The sequence below is a fragment of the Anomalospiza imberbis genome, unplaced genomic scaffold (genome assembly GCF_031753505.1).
Source record: "Anomalospiza imberbis isolate Cuckoo-Finch-1a 21T00152 unplaced genomic scaffold, ASM3175350v1 scaffold_43, whole genome shotgun sequence".
In the NCBI taxonomy this organism is placed as follows: domain Eukaryota; kingdom Metazoa; phylum Chordata; class Aves; order Passeriformes; family Viduidae; genus Anomalospiza; species Anomalospiza imberbis.
The window spans coordinates 988,634-1,007,440 of NW_027100039.1; the positions used below are offsets into that span (position 1 = coordinate 988,634).

General features: G+C 57.9%; 2 protein-coding genes across 2 annotated transcripts; one reads left to right on the forward strand and one right to left on the reverse strand.

Moving 5' to 3' along the window:
• The first annotated feature begins 1,165 nt into the window (after positions 1 to 1,165).
• On the forward strand, positions 1,166 to 9,530 carry ZNF692 (zinc finger protein 692). The gene is made up of 12 exons (XM_068178413.1): positions 1,166 to 1,267; positions 2,457 to 2,818; positions 2,914 to 2,945; positions 3,266 to 3,637; positions 3,847 to 3,895; positions 4,047 to 4,181; positions 4,595 to 4,723; positions 6,558 to 6,620; positions 6,857 to 6,935; positions 7,051 to 7,165; positions 8,332 to 8,431; positions 8,910 to 9,530. Exons 1-12 carry the CDS (start codon positions 1,166 to 1,168, stop codon positions 9,277 to 9,279), a joined length of 1,908 nt encoding a protein of 635 aa, XP_068034514.1. The 3' UTR covers positions 9,280 to 9,530.
• A 1,068-nt stretch (positions 9,531 to 10,598) lies between these two features.
• On the reverse strand, positions 10,599 to 16,939 carry LOC137466758 (E3 ubiquitin-protein ligase TRIM7-like). The gene is made up of 7 exons (XM_068178440.1): positions 16,342 to 16,939; positions 13,383 to 13,469; positions 12,942 to 13,169; positions 12,488 to 12,510; positions 12,261 to 12,376; positions 11,939 to 11,971; positions 10,599 to 11,481 (listed from the first exon to the last, which is right to left on the reverse strand). The coding sequence occupies exons 1-7, from the start codon at positions 16,852 to 16,854 to the stop codon at positions 10,955 to 10,957; spliced, it is 1,527 nt and encodes a 508-aa protein (XP_068034541.1). The 5' UTR covers positions 16,855 to 16,939; the 3' UTR covers positions 10,599 to 10,954.
• Between the last annotated feature and the right edge of the window lie 1,868 nt (positions 16,940 to 18,807).

Genomic DNA, 18,807 nt, shown 5'->3' on the forward strand with positions numbered 1-18,807 from the left:
TTTCACCTTTTTTTCCGCATTTTTTTCACCTTTTTTTGTCCCATTTTTGTCACTTTCCCTTCCCAGGCAGCATCTGAGGACCCTCCCAGGACGGAGACAGTGACGGGGCCCAAAAACCCCGAAAATCACCCCAAAAAATCTGCCCCAAAACCCCCAACTCTCACCCAAAAATCCCCCCCTAAAAAAAAAAAAAAAAAAAAAAACAAAATCCTCTAAATCCCGCCCAAAAATCCACCCCAAAATCCCATTTAAAAACCCCTAAAAAAAAAAAAAATCCCCAAAAATTCCCTCAGGGATGCAGGGTAGCAGATAGAGTAATAAGAATTTAGAGTTAGGACAATTACAAGGCGATAAAAAGCAAAGAATTACGGACGTCCGGACCCGATAACCACGCCTTGTGAACCAAGGAATAACCTTTAAAAGCAACAGCCTGTTGAATATTCATTTGTCTCACACATGATGCATAAATTCCTTGCGAATTAAGAACTCGTCTGGGTTTTTTCAGCTTCTTCCCCTTAATCCTGGTGGTCCGACGGGGAGAAGGTGGAAGGGTGTTTGTCTTTTCCGATAAAGGAGGCCGTAATTCTTTATGGGCCCCCGTCGCTGCCATCTCTGCGCGAAGGGTTTCTCGGTTATCTCATCCCTTGCTTGAGCTAGTAAAAAAAGAAACCAACAAAAAAAACCAAAAAAACCAACAAACCCACATCCAGAGTTTCTACTTTAACTACAAAACTCCACTTTTACCATGCCATCAAAACGTTAATACAGCGCTGCTAATCGACGCCGCACGACACGTGGAGCATTCCATTTAATCCTTGCCGATAGCCAACCGTAACATATGCATTTTCCACACCCTCCCAGCCACCTCGGTGGAGAGGTGCCTGTCCCCCCTCTTGTCCCCCCTCTTGTCCCCCCTCTTTCTTGTCCCCCTCTTGTCCCCCCCAATCCCATTCGGGAGTTTCCCATTACGCCCCGCGGCCGGACTACATCTCCCAGCGGCCCCCGCGGCCCCCGCGCCTGGCGCGTGGGGGCGGGGCCTCCGCCATCTTCGCCGCGGCCCGTGAGCGGGGCGGGGGTGGGTCCGGCGGCTCTTAAAGGGGGCACGGCCCGCGGTGGGGCCCTCTCGGCGCGGGATGGAGCGCGGACCGGCAGAGGAGGTTGGCGGATGGCGGGGCGCGGGCGGAAAGGGCGGCGAGAGCCGCGGTGGAGCGGCGGACACCGCCCGTTCCGCTCCTCTCCGTTCTCCTGCCGCCCCGTCCGCTTTAAGGCCCGGCGGCGGGAACGGGCGGGGGTGGACCGGGGAAAGCGGGGGGGGGGGGGGAGCCCGGGGGAAACGGCGGGGAGGGGGCGGGGCTTAAATGGGCGGGGCCAAGACGAGGGGCGAGGCCCCACCCTTCTCGTGACCCTCTCCGTGTCCCCGGCCACGTCCCGTGTCCCTCCCCCCAAAACGCCACCGGGGAGCCGGGGGACCCTCATTCCTCACCCAGCCCCCTCCCGGTCCCCGCCGGGATGCCGCGGCACCCCCCGCCCACGGCTCCTGTCACCCCGCCCGGCACATCCCCATCTCCCCCCCATGTCCCAAAGGTCCTCCAGGAGCCCCCAGGAATGCCCACCCGTGCGACGGGGCCGCGTGTCCGCGTCCCCTTCCGCTGTTTCTGTGTTGCCCCCAAATGCTCCTGTGGAGCCGCGACAACCCACATTCCCCAGCTGAGCCCTCCAGACTCAGCCCTGTATCCCTGTATCACCCCACATTCCCCAGCTGAGCCCTCCAGACTCAGCCCTGTATCCCTGTATCACCCCACATTCCCCAGCTGAGCCCTCCAGACTCAGCCCTGTATCCCTGTATCACCCCACATTCCCCAGCTGAGCCCTCCAGACTCAGCCCTGTATCCCTGTATCACCCCAAATTCCCCAGCTGACCCCTCCAGACTCAGCCCTGTATCCCCGGGATACCCCAAATTCCCCACCTGACTCCTCCAGACTCAGCCCTGGATCCCTGTATCACCCCAAATTCCCCACCTGAGCCCTCCAGACCGAGCCCTGGATCCCCGGGATACCCCAAATTCCCTGCTTGACCCCTCCAGACCCAGCCCTGTATCCCCGGGATACCCCAAATTCCCTGCTTGACCCCTCCAGACCCAGCCCTGTATCCCCGGGATACCCCAAATTCCCCACCTGACTCCTCCAGACCCAGCCCTGTATCCCTGTATCACCCCACATTCCCCAGCTGCCCCCTCCAGACTTAGCCCTGGATCCCTGTATCACCCCAAATTCCCCAGCTGACCCCTCCAGACTCAGCCCTGGATCCCCGGGATACCCCAAATTCCCCACCTGAGCCCTCCAGACCCAGCCCTGTATCCCTGCATCCCTGGGATACCCCAAATTCCCCAGCTGACCCCTCCAGACCCAGCCCTGTATCCCTGTATCACCCCAAATTCCCCAGCTGAGCCCTCCAGACTCAGCCCTGCATCCCCGGGATACCCCAAATTCCCTGCTTGACCCCTCCAGACTCAGCCCTGGATCCCCGGGATACCCCAAATTCCCTGCTTGACCCCTCCAGACCCAGCCCAGCCCTGCATCCCCCTCTGCTGTCCCCCTCTGACGCCCCCGTGTGCCCCCAGCCCTTCCCCGTGGACTCGGCCCGCGGGGCTCGTCCGCAGGCCCCGGAGTGCCTCCGGCGCCAGAAGCGCCGGGAATTGGACGCGCGGCGCAGCAAGTGCCGCATCCGCATCGGGGGGCACCTGGAGCGCTGGTGCCGCCTGAAAGAGCAGCTTGGATTCGCCCTGCACTCCCAGCTGGCCCAGTTCCTCCTCGACAGGTCACTAGGGGGGCTCAAAAGCCATTAAATCCCACCTCTCACGGGGGAACAAAGAGTCCAGGTTTCTGCTTGCTCACCTCTGTCTTCCCGTGCAGGTACAGCTCTCATGGCTGCACCTGGAGCCCAGGTAGGTGCTTCCCTCCCGATTCCACGTTGGCATCCAGGAGTTTGGGTCCGTTAGAAGTTCACGGTGGAGGGGGAGGATTCCTCTTGGGTTGGGTGCTGGAGAAGCACCTGGTGCTGCCCCTTGGGTTTGCTCACCCCCACGGGGCAAATCCTCGCTGCGTTCCCTGTTTTCGGCATGCCCAGCTCATTTTTGGGAAGCTGTCTGACAGCTGCTCTTAACAAGGAGAACCCCAAGAGCCTTAGAAAGGCGGAGAGGGCCTTGCCGGTGTCCCAGAAACGCCGTTTTGGAGCCGTTTTTCACGGATTTCTCCGTTTTCCCAGGAGAGCTGGAGCGGCTCCAGCCAGCTGCACTGCAGCGCCTGGTGGTGCTGTCCCACAGCCACGGCCAGGAGTGTGGCTTTGTGCCGGACATCCAGCTGCCAGCAGCAGGCAGCGCAGCCCCGCTGGTCTGGGAGTGCGTGGCTGGGCACCGTTTCTCGTGGGGCGGCTCCGGGGTCCCCGACAGCCCCTCCTGCGACCCGCTGGAAGCGGCCCAGGGGTGCAGCCCTTCCCCGGGCGCCGGGCGCCAGCATTCGCTCCGTAGGGCCGCGCTGGGCTCCAACGAGGCTGGAGCGGAGGGGACGGCCAGGTCACGCCACGGTGATGGGGATCGGGGCAAGGAGATGGGAGATGGTGGCGACAGCGGTGGCACAGGTGAGCTCCCCCCGGTCACCTTTGTGCCCTCAGCTCCCCGTGATTCCCCACCTTCGGCCCCTCTCCCAGTTCTAGGGTAGTTCCAGTTCCACCACCATCCCAGCAGGATCAGACGCTGCCCCAACCCCAACACCCCCATCCTTCCCAACTCTCCATCCTCCTCCTCATCTCTCCCAGCCCTTCCTCACCACCCTCCTGTCCCCTTCCAGCCCCTCAGGTGCCACTGGAACCGGGGCCTGTGGCAGCAGCGGGCGAGAGGTGAGCGGTGGCACCCACGAGCATCCCCCGGTGAGGCCAGCGGTTGCATCTGGCCGTGTCTGACCCGTCCCTGCGTCCCCAACCTTGGCCAACACGACTGTCCCTGGTTGAGCCATCACAGCAGAGTTGACCCGGGTCATTGTCCCAGTAGCGCCGTGCCGGGGGAGGATGCAGAGCCAGGAGTGGAGCCCCGAGAGGAAGAGGAGGACGAGGACTTTGCCAAGGGTGATGACCTGGCCTACACCGACGACCTGCGTGATGAGAACTATCACCCATCCCTGGACAGGTGAGGGGGGCTGCAGATAGGGATGGCGTGGGAGCCACTCCACGGTGCCCGCTGACTCCATCCCAGTCCAGACCAACACTGCACTGGAAGGGTTTCAGGCCTCACGTCTCTGCCGTGGGTGCTCGTCCTGCTGCAGCCGCCCTGGCAGAGCGGGGAGGAGGTGGGAGTAGCGTCCGTGTGGCATTAAAAGTAAGGTGGTTCTGGGGTCAAAGGGCACGGAATTTTGGAGAGGCGTTTTCATCGTGTCTCACCTGGGGCGAGGGTCTTTGCCATGTCCAACCCACGTCCTGCCACGACCAAGCCATGTCCAACCACGTCCAACTCGCCCATTTCCTACCACGTCCAACCCCGTTATCTCACCCCACCAAGCACCTAAACCCCCCTCAACCCACCCCGCTCTGTGCCCCCGACAGCAACTCAGAGCCACAGCGACGCCAGGGCCAACCCAAGGCTCGCAAGAAGCCGGTCAAGGAGGAGCAGCCCCTGCTTGAGCCGGCCCCGAGCAGCTCTGGCCCCTTGGAGGAGAAGAGCGGACGGGTCAGGTGAGTGGTGGCGGCCGCAGCGGTGAAGGGATGAGGGGACGGGGCTCAGAGTCATCATCTTGGCAGTGTCACATCGTTGGCCTTGGGGCAAGAGCTCCGTGTCCCCGGGGCTGGTGGGGGGCTGCCAGCCCTCCCCGCGGCGCCGTTGACTGCGTGGCAGAGCTGTTGTTTCTTGGTGTCGTTGGGTGTTGAGTGAGCAAACTGGGGGGTCTGGCTCACAAACATCACTGAAGCAGGGGCTTCAGGGTGGCACCCACCCTGTCCCTTGTGGGGCCACTCCAGGGGTGGTCAGGGAACGAGGAGAGGCAGCCAAAGCTGGGGCTGCCACGGAGGGGGACGAAGACCCCTTGAACCAGGCCCGTGGTGGGCACTGAAGCCTCCACCGGACTGGAGATGGACCAGCCCAAAATCCCATCAATCCCAACCACCATCTCCTCCACTGATGGATCCACGGCTTCTCCAGCAGCTTTGCGGCCAAGTGTTGGGTTTCCAGGCACACAAAATTCAATGTTTTGTGCTGAAAAAAAAAAAAAAAAGCTTCAATCGGCCCTCAGGGCTTCACTGGGGCTTGGTCCGTGCGTGGCCTCAGATCCAACACACCTGGACACCTCACCTGGATGGATTTTCTTACACTTTTGATGCAAAATAAGGGGGTAAAATCCCCCTTTTTCCTGGAATCGGCCGTAACTTCTCCATCTGCCCCCCGAAAGACGGGCTCAGCGCCAATCCCATCCCAAGCATCTCCCCAGGTGAGTGTTGTGCCGCTCCCTTACAGCTTTGATCGATCCCTTTGAGCAGCTCCTTTTGGATGCTGAATGCCCTCCCCTCTCCCAGCAGCTCCGGAACCATCCCAGATGCGGCTGGAAGAGGGACCACCCTTCCTGGAGACCCCAATCCCAGCGAAGGTAACGTCGGAATTCGCTCTTCCCCCTCTCCCTGCCGCCGCTGGGCGTGCAGATCCCAGGCTCCCAGGTCCAACGTGAGGGTAGAAAAGTCTGCGTTCAATCTGGGCCGTTCTTTTTGGGGCCAAAAGTGAATTAAATGGTGCTCTTTGGGCTCGGCCTGATTTCCATCCCAAATCCCATGGTCTAGCCCTCCAAATATGTCCAGTTACACCCAGTGGGGCTTGTAGCTCTCCGCCCTCTCCCAAAGCCAAGCCTGAGCTTCAGGGTCAGCCCTTTTTGGGCTAAGTTTGGTGACACAGATCATATTTTTGATCTTTTGGTCAATTTCCCCACCCGCTTTTTGTCACAGCAAGTTGAAAATGGGAGAGAAAATCCTGGCTTATGAGCAAAGCAGGACATTCCAGATGTCAAGGGGGAATCCTCCTCTTCTCCCTTCCCCAGATAAAGTCACCCTGAGCTGATAAAACCTGTTTTCAAGAGGTTTGGGACAAGCCCCAGGCTGAATCCATGCTTGAGCACTGGCATCTCTCACCATCCCGTTATTTCTCCTCCCCAAACCCCACTTGAATCCACTTTTAATGGATCTTTCCTTAATTCCAGGGTGACAGCCAGGAATAGTTGCTGTTTCCAGGGAGCTACGGATGAATTATAGATCAAACCAGGCTGGGAGCCAATTTCAGTGTCCTGGGATGCGTCCAAACCATGTGAAAAGGGTTTTGTAACAAGCAATAAAGAATTTACTCTTATTTTAATGCCTGAACGACGTGTTTGTTCTAGCGTGTCCTGCTGTCCACGGGGGTGGCGATGGGAGAAATGCCGGTCCCGAGGATGACTGAATGTGGGGATTTCCTCAGGAATCTGTGGCTCTGGGCCTGGGGACGGCGAGGGGACTACAGGCCCCGGCTCAAAATGGCTCTTTCCTATTGCAGTTGCCGGCGGCAGCCGCGGCCGAGTGACAAGGACGTGGCTCAGATCGGCCCCAAGAGGATCAGGTACCTGGGAAAAAGGGAAGGGGCCAGGGGAGCTCCCAGGCATTCCCAGGAAGAGGAGGACGGGCAGCAGGCTCTGAAAAGGGTTTCTTTGCTTCGTTTTAGAGTTTATGGGTGGGGAAAAAGGGAAGGTGGGTGAGGAGGGGAAGAGCTGGGGGCAGATCCATACTCCAGAGCTTTTCCAACCCTCCTCCTCCTTCCTGACAATGATTTTTTCCCCCCCGTGTTTTCTCCGGCAGGAAGGCGGCAAAGCGCGAGATCCTCCTGTGCGACTTTGAAGGCTGTGGCAAAATCTTCTCCAACCGCCAGTACCTGAACGTGAGCACCTGGAAAAACCAACGCTTTCTGGAGCGCCGGGGAGCCTGGGTGGGGTGTCCTGGAGCTGGGAATTGGGAGCTGATAGGTTTGTTTTTTTTTTTTCCTCCCCGGGCAGCACCACCAGAAGTACCAGCACGTGCACCAGAAAACCTTCACCTGCTCCGAGCCCACCTGTGGGAAATCCTTCAACTTCAAGAAGCACTTGAAGGAACACGAGAAGCTGCACAGTGGTGAGTGGGGCATTTCCACGGGGATCACAGCTCCTCCCGTAGGGATCACACCTCCATGGACGTCCTCCGTACGGATTGTGGCTCCGCTCATGGGGATCACAGGTCCATGGACATCCTCCCATAGGAGTTACAACTCCCACGTAGGGATTGTGGCTCCTCTCGTAGGGATCACACCTCCATGGACATCCTCCCGTAGGAGTTACAACTCCCACGTAGGGATTGTGGCTCCTCCCGTAGGGATCACACCTCCATGGACATCCTCCGTACGGATTGTGGCTCCGCTCATGGGGATCACAGGTCCCTGGACATCCTCCCGTAGGAGTTGCAACTCCCACGTAGGGATTGTGGCTCCTCCCGTAGGGATCACACCTCCATGGACATCCTCCGTAGGGATTGTGGCTCCTCTCGCAGGGATCACAGCTCCATGGACGTCCTCCGTACGGATTGTGGCTCCTCTCGTAGGGATCACACCTCCATGGACGTCCTCCGTACGGATTGTGGCTCCTCTCGTAGGGATCACAGCTCCATGGATGTCCTCCATACGGATTGTGGCTCCTCCCATAGGGATCACACCTCCTTTCACAGGGATTACACCTCCCTTATCACACTTCCTCTACGGATCCCACCTGCTCCCGTCGGATTCACACCTCCTGTACCCCCTTCCCCACTGGGCCACAGCCAGCCATTCCCAAATTCCCATCTCTGGGAGCCACCACTGCTGCCCTTGGCTCCCCAGGCCTCTCCCTTATCATCTCTATTCCCATGCTGGGAAATCTCCCTGCTCCCAAAGCACATCCTGAGGGCCCTGATGATTCTTTCCAGGCTGGATCAACCCAATCCCTTTTCTTTTCCTCCCAGAAAAGTGGGATTACACCTGTGAGTTGGGTGCTTCTTTCCAGGCTGGATCAGCCCAATTCCTTTTCTTTTCCTCCCAGAAAAGTGGGATTACACCTGTGAGTTCCGTGCTTCTTTCCAGGCTGGATCAGCCCAATCCCTTTTCTTTTCCTCCCAAACAAGCAGGATTACACCTGAGAGTTCTGTGCTTCTTTCCAGGCTGGATCAGCCCAATCCCTTTTCTTTTCCTCCCAGAAAAGTGGGATTACACCTATGAGTTTTCTGGTTCTTTCTAGCCTGGATCAGCCCAATCCCTTTTCTTTTCCTCCCAGACAAGCGCGATTACATCTGTGAGTTCTGCGCGCGCTCCTTCCGCACCAGCAGCAATTTGATCATCCACCGACGGATCCACACCGGGGAGAAGCCACTCCAGTAAGTCCCAGTCCCACTTCCAAGTCGTAGTCCCATCCCTGCCCTTCCAGTAAATCCCAGTCCCATTCCCACCGCCCCACCCCAACCCAGTAAGCCCCAGTCCCATCCCTGCAGCTCTGCTCAGCCTCGGAGTCTCTTGCCACCCTTTTCAACCCAAAATCAGCTCCTCGGTGTACGTGGCATCCAGCCGAAAGCCGGGCTGGGATTTCTCCCGAGGTTTCTGCCCTTGGAGCTGGCTGTGTCCAGACCCAGCAGCTCCAGGCTCAGCTCCAGGGGAGTGTTTAAGTAGGCACAGCTTAATGAGCTGGAACAGAACCAAGGACGACTCCTGTCCAACGCATTCACGCCAGGAGGGCACCGGAGCTTCAACCCACGGCACATTCCAGCCCCGAGCACGGCAGGGCCGGTCCTCCCTGTGCCTCATCCCTGGGGTTTTTTTGTTTTGTTTTTTTTTTACTCCTGCCGGGATCTCTCCCAGGTGTGAGATCTGTGGCTTCACCTGCCGCCAAAAAGCCTCCCTGAACTGGCACATGAGGAAACACGACGCCGACTCCTTCTACCAATTCCCGTGCGATGTCTGCGGGAAGAGGTTCGAAAAGCGGGACAACGTCACCGCCCACAAGAGCAAGAGCCACCCCAGGGGGCTTGCAGAGCTCCCCCGGCCCGAGGGAATCCAGCAGCATCCAGAGCATCCCCCCGCTGGGCCCATGGAACCTCTGGAGCTGCTTGGGGATGTCCTGGGGAGCGGGGGTGATACAGGGAGGACCCCGCTGGAGTATGGGGTGGGGGATGCTGGGCAGGATCCGGGCACACCCCAAGGCCAGGGGATGGGCGAGGGGGGGTCCTAGAGGGCTCGTCCCCCCAGTTTGGGCACTGGAGCAAAACCGGGGACGATGCTGGACCGTGCAGCGGCTCTAGGTGCCAAAAATACACGGGAGAGGCAAAACCGGGAGAAAATCCCAGTTTTTCAGCCAAATCCCAGATGAAACCCCAAGTTTTCAGCCAAATCTCCTTTTTTTTTTTGCCAAATCCCAGCTTCCCTCGAGCCCAGCAGTATTGCCACAAGTGGATCCTCAATAAATACTTATTTTGGGTAAAAGCGGGATTTGGCGTCAGATTTTTCTGGAAAGATAGGAAAGTGAGATTTGGGTGGTTTGGACACAGGAAAAGGGGTTGGAGAGGGGGTGGAGACACCAAACACCCAGGAACTGGGGACCCAAACTGGGATGGGTGGGAGCTCCCACTCAGGCCGCTCTCCCTAATTGGGATGGGTGGGAGAACACATTTGAGCTGTGAGAGGCAACGCCCAGTGGGGCTGTGCCCCAAAACTGGGAGCTCCCAGTGCTTCAGACTTTTCCTTTAAAAACCTCATTTAATTTTCATTTAAAACTCTGATTTAAACCGGAATTTGAACTTACACATACTTGGAAGCTCCAAGATGGGACCATTTAGTGAACTGCAAGTGCCCCCCAAAACCCCTCGGTGCTCTACCCCAGCAGGGTGGGGACAAGGGCGTGTCTCCAAGTCTCCATTCCCTCCTGAGCAGGAGCAGCTTTTCCTCCTCTCCCAGCACCAAAAAAAACCCCAAATTATTGGGTTTTAGATTTTTTTTTTTTTTTTTTTTTTTTTTTTTTTGCACAGCAACTTTTATTTTCCCCACTAACAGTGACAGGGCAAAGGACACGAACAGCAGCAGGGGGAAGGGCACAAGGGGAGTGGGCAAGCGCAAGATCACACCTAAAACGCAGAAAACCCCGACCCCCCCCCCTCCCCAGCCCCCCACCAAATCCCCCCTGGCCCGGGTTTCCCCAAATATCCACATCCCCTTGCTGGGATCCTGGCACTCCAGGGGCTCAGAATTTAGAGGGAGAGAAGGGGGGAGATGAGAAGGGAAATGGAGGGGGACAGTGGGGGAGATGAGGAGGCAAAGAAGGGACATCGGGGGGCGATGGGGACACAAGGAGGGGGGACAGTGGGGAGAGAAATGGGGGGGCAAGAGGGGAGATTGGGGGGGGGGTCACTCAGCGACAGCAGGATGGGCTTGACCCTTTTCCCCAGAGGGGATGGGATGGGATGGGACGGGACGGGTAAAGATGACTTGCAAAGCAACGGTGTCCAAAGTTGGGGGGGACGACACCCCTCCTCTCCACACAGCATTTTAGGGGGAAGGGGGGACACAAAGCTTTGGCTACTATTCGAAGTAGGATGGGATCACGCCTCTCCCTGTTCCACGGGGCTCCAACTCCAAAGGAAAACACAGAATGAACTACAGGGGTGTTTAAACCAGCAACAGGGAGGGGGTGCTCAAGCAGCTCCTCCCCAGCCCTCGCCAACCAGCGCCCCTGGGGAAGATTTTGAGGGTAAAAAGACTCCAAACTTTGAACTGCAACCGGAAGAAAAAAAAAAAAAAAAAATCCCCCCCCCTGAACAGCCACGGGCAGGATTTGGGGCATTTTGCTTGGAAGCAAAGGAAAACCTAAGGATGGCAGGGGAGAGGGGACACCACCAGTGAGCGGGGCGGGCTCAGTTGCACAGGGACAGCGAGGAGCCCACGTAAAAGAGCCAGAAAAATGGGAAGATCCTCTCGGAGAAGGCGGCGGTGAAGGTGAAGATGGGAGCCATGTTGTCAGCGTTGTAAAACGCCACCCACCCGCCCTCATAGTCCAGGTACACCCCAATCTTGCGTGGCCGCTCGCAAAGGGACAGCGGCGTCTCGGGAGAGGTGAACGCCTGGTACTGATCCCAATTTTTGCCCTTCCAGTTGAGCCCCACTGCCCAAATCCCCTCCTCGGGGGCGAAGTCGACCTTCTCCTTGCGGCGCACGGACTCGCGGGCGGCGCCCAGCACCCAGCTCTCCCCGTCTCCCACCTCCACCTCCCAGTAGTGGCGGCCAGCGGAGAAGCCCTCGGAGGCCAGGACGCAGAAGGCGTAGTCGAAGCGTTTGGGGTGAGCCGGCAGCTCCTGGGGGGCCCCGCGGAGCCGCACGCTGCGCTTGTCCTCCGACAGCACCAAGTAGGGGTTGGCCGTGTCGGGGTCCAGGGAGAGCTCACCTGGAGGGGGAAAAGGGGAGAGGAGTGGGATTGGCAGGCTTGACTCAGCGGCTGCGTCCCAAACCCACCAGGGAGGACAGAGGCGAGTCGTCTGCGGAATCACGATGGGTTTGAGGCGTGGTTTGTGTCCCAAACCCAACGGGGACAACGCAGGGGAGTGACCTCTGGGGTCATTATCCCACCTGCGCGGAGACTGACGGATTGTCTGTGCCTCAAACCAGAGAGGAAGGACCCAGGTGAGCCACGTGTAGCATCCTGAAGAGCCCACACGGAGCCCAAGCCCAGCAATTCCAACCTTAACCCTTGGAAAAGGGAGGTTAGAGCCCCCACAACCCCCAGTCCCGGCAAATTCCCACATTATCTCTTGTAAAAGGGAAGTCGCAGCCCCAAATCCCAGCCAATTCCAAGCAAAGCCCTGGAAAAGAGAGAGGTCCTAGCCCAATCCCGATGGCCTCACCTGTGTCATTCTCCAGCTCAAAGCGCAGGTTTTCTGCGGGAAGAGAAGGAAGGAATTCAGTCCCCAGAACTGCCCCAGCCATGGGAATGATCCCTACTCCACATTTCCACGCTCAAATCCCAGGGAAATCCCTCTTCCACCTCTTCCCTGGAATGAGCCAATGCTCAAACAACCCGGAGCTCTCCCAACCAGCCCAGGGTGGGGAATTAGAGCCCAGCTCCATCCCAGCCCTGATTTTGGTGGATTTCCACGTGGGATCCTGGCTGGGAAGCAGTGTGGTTTTGTTTTTTTTTTCTCCCAGGAAGGCTCTCATCAGGCTCACCCTTGAATTCCAGCAGCACTTCCTTGAGCACCGCGCTCTTCTGGGAAAAACTCTTCAGCTTCTTCTCCAGCTCGGAAAAGCCGGGCTCGGGCTTGAGGAACATCCAGCTCTCCAGGCTGCGGAGACGTGGGAGTCAGGGACTCAAAATTAAGGAATTCCCCCTGGGAAGGGTTGGAATACCAGCTCCGCCTGCCGTCAGAGCCTCCAAGTTCACCCAGTCCACTCACCTGCTGCCAGCCGGGACGACACCCTGGAAGGGGAAGAAAACCCAAGGAATTTGTTAGGATCGGCATCTCTCCCACCTCAAAATCCTCCCCAAAAACTGGGAGGGTCCCATGAAAGGACTTTTGTCCCCATAAAGATATTTTTGTATCTATAAATGGAATTTCTCACCCCATTAATAGATTTTTTTTTCCCCCAGTTAAATGTATTGCCCCCAATAAATAAATAAATATTTTGACCCATAAATGGAAATCCTTGCCTACATAAACGGAACCTTTTCCACCCCGTAAACGGAACTTAAAAGTCCATAAAAGGACTTTTTTCGTCCCCATAAACGGAACTTTCACCCCCATAAATAGGTTTTGTCCCTCTAATTAGGATATTTTTGCCCAATACAAGGGATTTCTGCGTCCATAGGCGGGAAGTTCTTTCCGCGGAGACACGTAACACGATTCCCACCTCGCCAGGCGCGTTCCCTGTCCCACCGTCCCCGCCCTGCTCTGCCAGGAGCTTGTCTAGCTGGGCAATGTCCTCAGCCAGCCGGGCCACGCTCTCGTCCCTCCGGCGTCCGATGTCCCTCTCCAGCTCCTCCAGCCGGGAGAGCAGGAGCTGCTCCTTCTCCTCCAGGAACGCCCGCAGCTCCTTGCACTCAGCCACGATCTTCTGCCGCTCCACCTCCGTCTGCTTCTGCAATTCCACGGGAAAGATCCCTGTGAGGGGCAGATCCCTGCAGCCACGGAGCTCAGGGAGCAAGTGAGAGAATCTCTGGGGGCTGGGATGCCCACAGGGAGAGGGAACCGTCCCCCCAACCCGAGGTGGGACCGGATTTCCACAGCCAGGAAATCCTCAAGGGAGGCTGAACTCTCCTGGATTGGGGGCTCCGGGAGCCCCAGAACTCACCAGCAGCTCCTCGCTCTGCCGCTCCCGCTCAGCCTTGGCCTCCTCACGCCCTTTCCTCAGGGAGCTCAAGTGCTCCTGGGGCACCTCCTGGAAGCACGACAACAGATCCGTCGGGAATCCTTCCCGTGGGCGATCGGGAGGGAAGGGCTGCTGCTGCCGCCGCTGCTGCTAAAATGGCCAAATTCACCCCAGCCCGGGTTCATTTTGGAGCTGGAACCAGCAGCGGCCCCGCTCACTTCAACTCTGACCTCAGGCTGTGCCAAAACCACCAAAATTCACCCCAACCAGCCCAAAAACTGAAAAAAAAGAAGTCAATTAATTTGACTGCCTGTGAGGGAAAATTAATTAATTTTGTCTGCCTGTGAGGGAAACAAATGCCCTGGTTCCACGCCTGTCCTCCTCACAGGATTACCTCCCACATTCCCCCCTCCTCAGGGTGCCCCAAAATTGGGTTGGACCCCCCCCACAAGAGGAGGAACTGCTGCCTCTGAACGGCTCATTAAATTATTAATTATTAATTGATTAAACTCGTCCTTATTTAAGTAGTTTGACCTCCGTGGAGGGCAGAGAAGCCCCAGCAATACCCTGCAAACAGCAGGTAGCCCTGGGGGCAAATGAATCTACTTATTTTATAACTAAAACCCTGAACACAAGGATTTTTGACTGGTAAGAGCCAGGAGCTGCTGCCTTTGGAATTTATCCATGAGATTAAAGCAAGTATCAGGAAAAAAAAAAAAAAAAAAAAAAGAGAAGGGAGGAGCTCAGCAACAACCGATTATCAAACACTCATAAAAGGTTAACGAGGGGGGAAAAAAATTCCCAAGGGAGCAACAACCTGGATCTACCTAAGGACGTTTGTGTCTTGAAAAAAAAGGGCAAAATCCCAGATGTGGGGCGGGGGGACCAGCCCCAGCGTCCCCGGAAGAGGAACCACGGCAGTTCCGGGACAAAAATCCCCTCTAAAAGGATTTAATAACCGCAATAATTAGTATGTGGAGGTTAATGATCCCACAATTCCGTTCCCTGATCCCGCGGGACCGTGCTGGTGCCACCCTCCTCCTGCTGCCACTGCGCAGCGACATCGCAGCGACGTCGGGCTCCGTCCGGCATCTTGGATCCCTCTGGATCCGCTGCTCCCGGCCTGGAATTAGCCCACATCGAGCCCTTGCGCTCTTAAGAGCTACGAATCCATCCCCGCTGTGATCGCGACGCGCCCCGTATCGCGACACGGGGGCCCCGTTTTCTCTCTGCGTCACTCGCGGGGGTGGGGAGGAACAGGCGGCTCCTGGGGGCCGCTTCCAGCCCGATCCCTGATCGCGCTTCAGCCCGGCGGGATTCGAGGTCGCCCCTGCTCCTCGCCGTTCCCAGGCTCCAGCTCGGTCGTGCCTGATTTTCTGCACGATCATCCCCGCGCTGAGATGCTCCCTGCTCGCCCCCCGCCCTCCGGGACACCCCTTTCCCAGCGCCCTCCCAGTTCATCCCAGATGGATCTGGCGCCACCAACACCTGCCGCTTACCGCGCCCCACCCCGGGGTGCGCGTGGTTTGGGGTGATTTCGGGTCATTGTGCGCCCCCCAGTTCTGGAAGCAGCGCCCAGTTGGGGAGGGGATCCCCCGTGAGATCCACACAGCCCGCAGGGGCCCTCACTGCACCCCACACGTGGTGGGGAACGGACTGGGGACTCATTTCTGTTCTCTCCGGGGAACTGGGGGCTCATTTCTGTTCTCTCCGTGGACTGGGGGCTCATTTCTGTTCTCTCCGGGGAACTGGGGGCTCATTTCTGTTCTCTCTGTGGGACTGGGGGCTCATTTATTTTCTCTCTGTGGGACTGGGGGCTCATTTATTTTCTCTCTGTGAAACTGGTGGCTCATTTCTGTTCTCTCCGTGGACTGGGGGCTCATTTCTGTTGTCTCCAAGAAATTGGGAGCTCATTTCTGTTCTCTCCAAGAAATTGGGGGCTCATTTCTGTAGTCTCAGTGGGACTGGGGGCTCATTTCTGTACTCTCAGTGAAATTGGGCGCTCATTTCTGTACTCTCAGTGGGACTGGGGGCTCATTTCTGTACTGTCCGTGAAACTGGGTGCTCATTTCTGTTCTCTCTGTGGGACTGGGGGCTCATTTCTGTTCTCTCCAAGAAATTGGGGGCTCATTTCTGTAGTCTCAGTGGGACTGGGGGCTCATTTCTGTACTCTCAGTGAAATTGGGCGCTCATTTCTGTACTCTCAGTGGGACTGGGGGCTCATTTCTGTACTGTCCGTGAAACTGGGTGCTCATTTCTGTACTCTCTGTGAAACTGGGGGCTCATTTCTGTTCTCTCCGTGGGACTGGGGGCTCATTTCTGTTCTCTCAGTGAAACTGGGGGCTCATTTCTGTACTCTCCGTGAAACTGGGGGCTCATTTCTGTTCTCTCCGTGGGACTGGGGGCTCATTTCTGTACTCTCCAAGAAATTGGGAGCTCATTTCTGTACTCTCAGTGGGACTGGGGGCTCATTTCTGTCCTCTCCACGAAACTGGGGGCTCATTTCTGTACTCTCAGTGGAACTGGGGGCTCATTTCTGTTCTCTCTGTGGGACTGGGGGCTCATTTCTGTTCTCTCCAAGAAATTGGGCGCTCATTTCTGTACTCTCAGTGAAACTGGGGGTTCCCAAAGAGCGCCTCCCCCCATGCAGGGGGACTCCCTGGGGCACCCCCACCCCGTGAATCTCCTCGCGGCGTTTCCGCTCTCCTCCCCGCTTACCGCATCCCCCATTTCTTAGTGTGGGGGGGAATCCTGCACCCCCAAATAAGACCCGGGACGGGATCCTCGCTGCCCCCCAACACCCCGAGGAGCTTCGCAGCGCTCTCCCTCTCCGGGAACGGCTCCCCATGCTCCGCGGCCCCCCCCGGGACGGGATTCCTCTCCTCGCTCCGAGCCGTGCGCTGTGCAGGGGAGGGTAGGGATGGGTTGTCCCGGCACTGACCTCCGCGGCGTGGGCCGCCTCCTCGGCGGGGAGCACGGTGTGGGCGCGGTGCTCGCGGGACAGGTGACACACCACGCACACGGCCCGCCGGTCCTGCACGCAGTAAAGCCGCAGCGGCTCCCCGTGCCGCGGGCAGCGCGGAGGCCCCGGCGGGCCGGACGGGGCGGCCGCGGGCAGCGGCGGCGCGGGCGCGGGGGGCCCCGGCGGCGGCTCGGCGGGGCCCGGCGGCAGCCCGAGCTGGCGGACGATGTGCACGATGTTGCCAAGGGAGCGGTTGGGGCGGAAGAGGCGCTGCGGGACCGGCTCGCGGCACTGCGGGCAGCACAGGCGCCGCGCCGAGTCCTCCCAGCACTGGGTCACGCAGGCGCGGCAGAAGTTGTGCCCGCACTCGGCCACCAGCACCGGGTCGTTGAAGTACTCCAGGCACACCGGGCACGTCAGCTCGTCCTGCAGGCTCCGCGCGGCGCTGCAGGGCGCGGGGGGCGCGGCGGGGGGAGCGGGCGGCGCCTCCATGACGGCCGCGGTGCCGGTGGCGGCCCTAACCCCGGTGCCGGTCCCGGTCGTGGCGCCGGTGACGACAACGAAGTGCCCAAACTCAGCGCGTCCCGTCCGCCACGGCACCGCCGCCCGACTGACGGCGGAGGGGCGGGCCCGCGCCTGCGCCGGCAGAAGGGGCGGGGCCGCGCCTGCGCGGGAGGGGGAAAGAGGCGTGGTTTGCGCTGTGTATAATGAGGTGGGCGTGGCCAGCGCGCTCCTGGGATATAAAGGGCGCGCCCAGGGGGTTGGGCTTTGCGTGGGGGTGTGGCCGCGCTTGCGCAGAGCGAGAGGAGGCCGCGGTGTGAGGGGCTGGGGGGGCGATGCCCGTGAGGCGCCACAGGAGGGGCCTGAGGGCGCTGTGGGGTGAGGGGTTTGGGGGGTCCCTGCAGGATTTGAGGAGGGGTACCGGGGTCTGTGGGGCGCTGGGGAAGGGGAGGAGTGCCCTACAGGCTGCTCAGACGGGGGGGTTGCTCCCCACAGGGTGCAGGGGGAGGTTGGGTGTCCCAGTTGCCACAGGATAGGTGAGGGGTGTAGGCGTCTGCGGGGTGTTTTGCAGGTCCGTCCCTCTGGGTTTTGGGGACCTAATGGAATTATGGTGGGTGTATTGGATGGCTTGGGGAATTCCTGTTGGATTAAGGAGGTTTACTGGGGTGGATAGGATTTTTTATTTTTTATTTTTCTGGGGGGTTGCTGTAGGGGGGTGGATGGGGATCTATAGGGTGCCGGGAGGGCGGCAGTCCCTGTAGGTTCTAGGATGATCCCAGATCATGCAGGGGGCCCTGTGGTTGTTTTGGGGATCTCTGTAGGATCTTGGGGACATCCTGGCGCGAGGGGATGGGAGTTGGAAAGGTTTGGGGGTGGTTTTCACAGCATCGGCCTCTGCGCCGCGTCCCCGCGAGCGTTAGAAACCCGCTCCGGGAAGCTGAATTTAAAAAAAAAATAATAAATAAAAAACGATTCAAAACCTCCAGGCGTACAAAAACGACCCCAAGGCCGACATCACCCATCCCTCCTCCACGGGAGGCAGATGGAGGGCACGACAGCAGGATTTATCCGCTCTGTTATAAACGCCAATCACTTGGTTTTTAAAAATTTATAAAGGTTTAATAAAAGTAAATTGGAAAAAAATTAATACAAGTAAAGTAATAAAGATTAAACAATTAGAGTTAGGACAATTAAAGAGACAATAACAGCAAAAAGTTACAGCCCGGGCTGGGTACCTCTCTCTGGACAAAAGTGAGCCAGGAGAAGGACCCCGATAAAAAGAATTCCCTCCTTAAGAGGGGTAACCTGTTGCATACACAAATCACCTCATGAATATCGCATATATTTATTTAAAACAAGAAGTTCGTCCGGTACTTTTTGAGGAATTCCTGTTAACCCCAGGCGCCTTGAAGTCTAAGTCGAGTTTGGAGAAGTTCGGTTTTTTGTTGATAAAGAAAGCCATAAATTCCTCTCCTCTGGAAGATTTAGGGGTTTTTGTAATTGTTATCTCTGTGTGAAGAATTCCTTGATTATCTTCTCCTTCTCTTGAGCAAAAAGGATACCACACACACCCATTTTCTATTTTAACTACTAAAGCTTAATTTCAATTACAAAACTACATTTACTATATTGCTAAAATGTTACTGCAGCACAACTTTCCAACCTAGCATAATACACATAGCAAATATCTGCGTAGAGCCATACAATCTGCATTTTTCACATCTATTTTTTCCTTTGCGTTTGCTCCGCGATGAGAGCGGAGCTGCCCTCTTCCGAAATGGCGGCCTCGCCTTCAGCGAGGGCGCCAGGGAAAATGGCCGCGGCCTCCCCTTCCCCATTGCCGCCCGCGCGGCCCGGCTCAAGATGGCGCCCGCGGCGTGAGGCCCGGGGCGCCATCTTGGATGAGGTCAGCCGGCCCGCCGTTGCCCTACCGGGGAAAACGGC

What these genes read in the sequence shown, in the direction of transcription:
- ZNF692 (XM_068178413.1), top strand. Translation starts at nt 1,166, where the DNA reads ATGGCGGGGCGCGGGCGGAAAGGGCGGCGAGAGCCGCGGTGGAGCGGC. An exon ending in CCAACCGCCAGTACCTGAAC is followed by an intron (nt 6,936 to 7,050) that starts GTGAGCACCTGG and finishes CTCCCCGGGCAG; the next exon opens with CACCACCAGAAGTACCAGCA. An exon ending in ACACGAGAAGCTGCACAGTG is followed by an intron (nt 7,166 to 8,331) that starts GTGAGTGGGGCA and finishes TTTTCCTCCCAG; the next exon opens with ACAAGCGCGATTACATCTGT.
- LOC137466758 (XM_068178440.1), bottom strand. Translation starts at nt 16,854, where the DNA reads ATGGAGGCGCCGCCCGCTCCCCCCGCCGCGCCCCCCGCGCCCTGCAGC. An exon ending in GGCAGAGCGAGGAGCTGCTG is followed by an intron (nt 13,170 to 13,382) that starts GTGAGTTCTGGG and finishes GTGGAATTGCAG; the next exon opens with AAGCAGACGGAGGTGGAGCG. An exon ending in CAGGGAACGCGCCTGGCGAG is followed by an intron (nt 12,511 to 12,941) that starts GTGGGAATCGTG and finishes TTCCCCTTCCAG; the next exon opens with GGTGTCGTCCCGGCTGGCAG.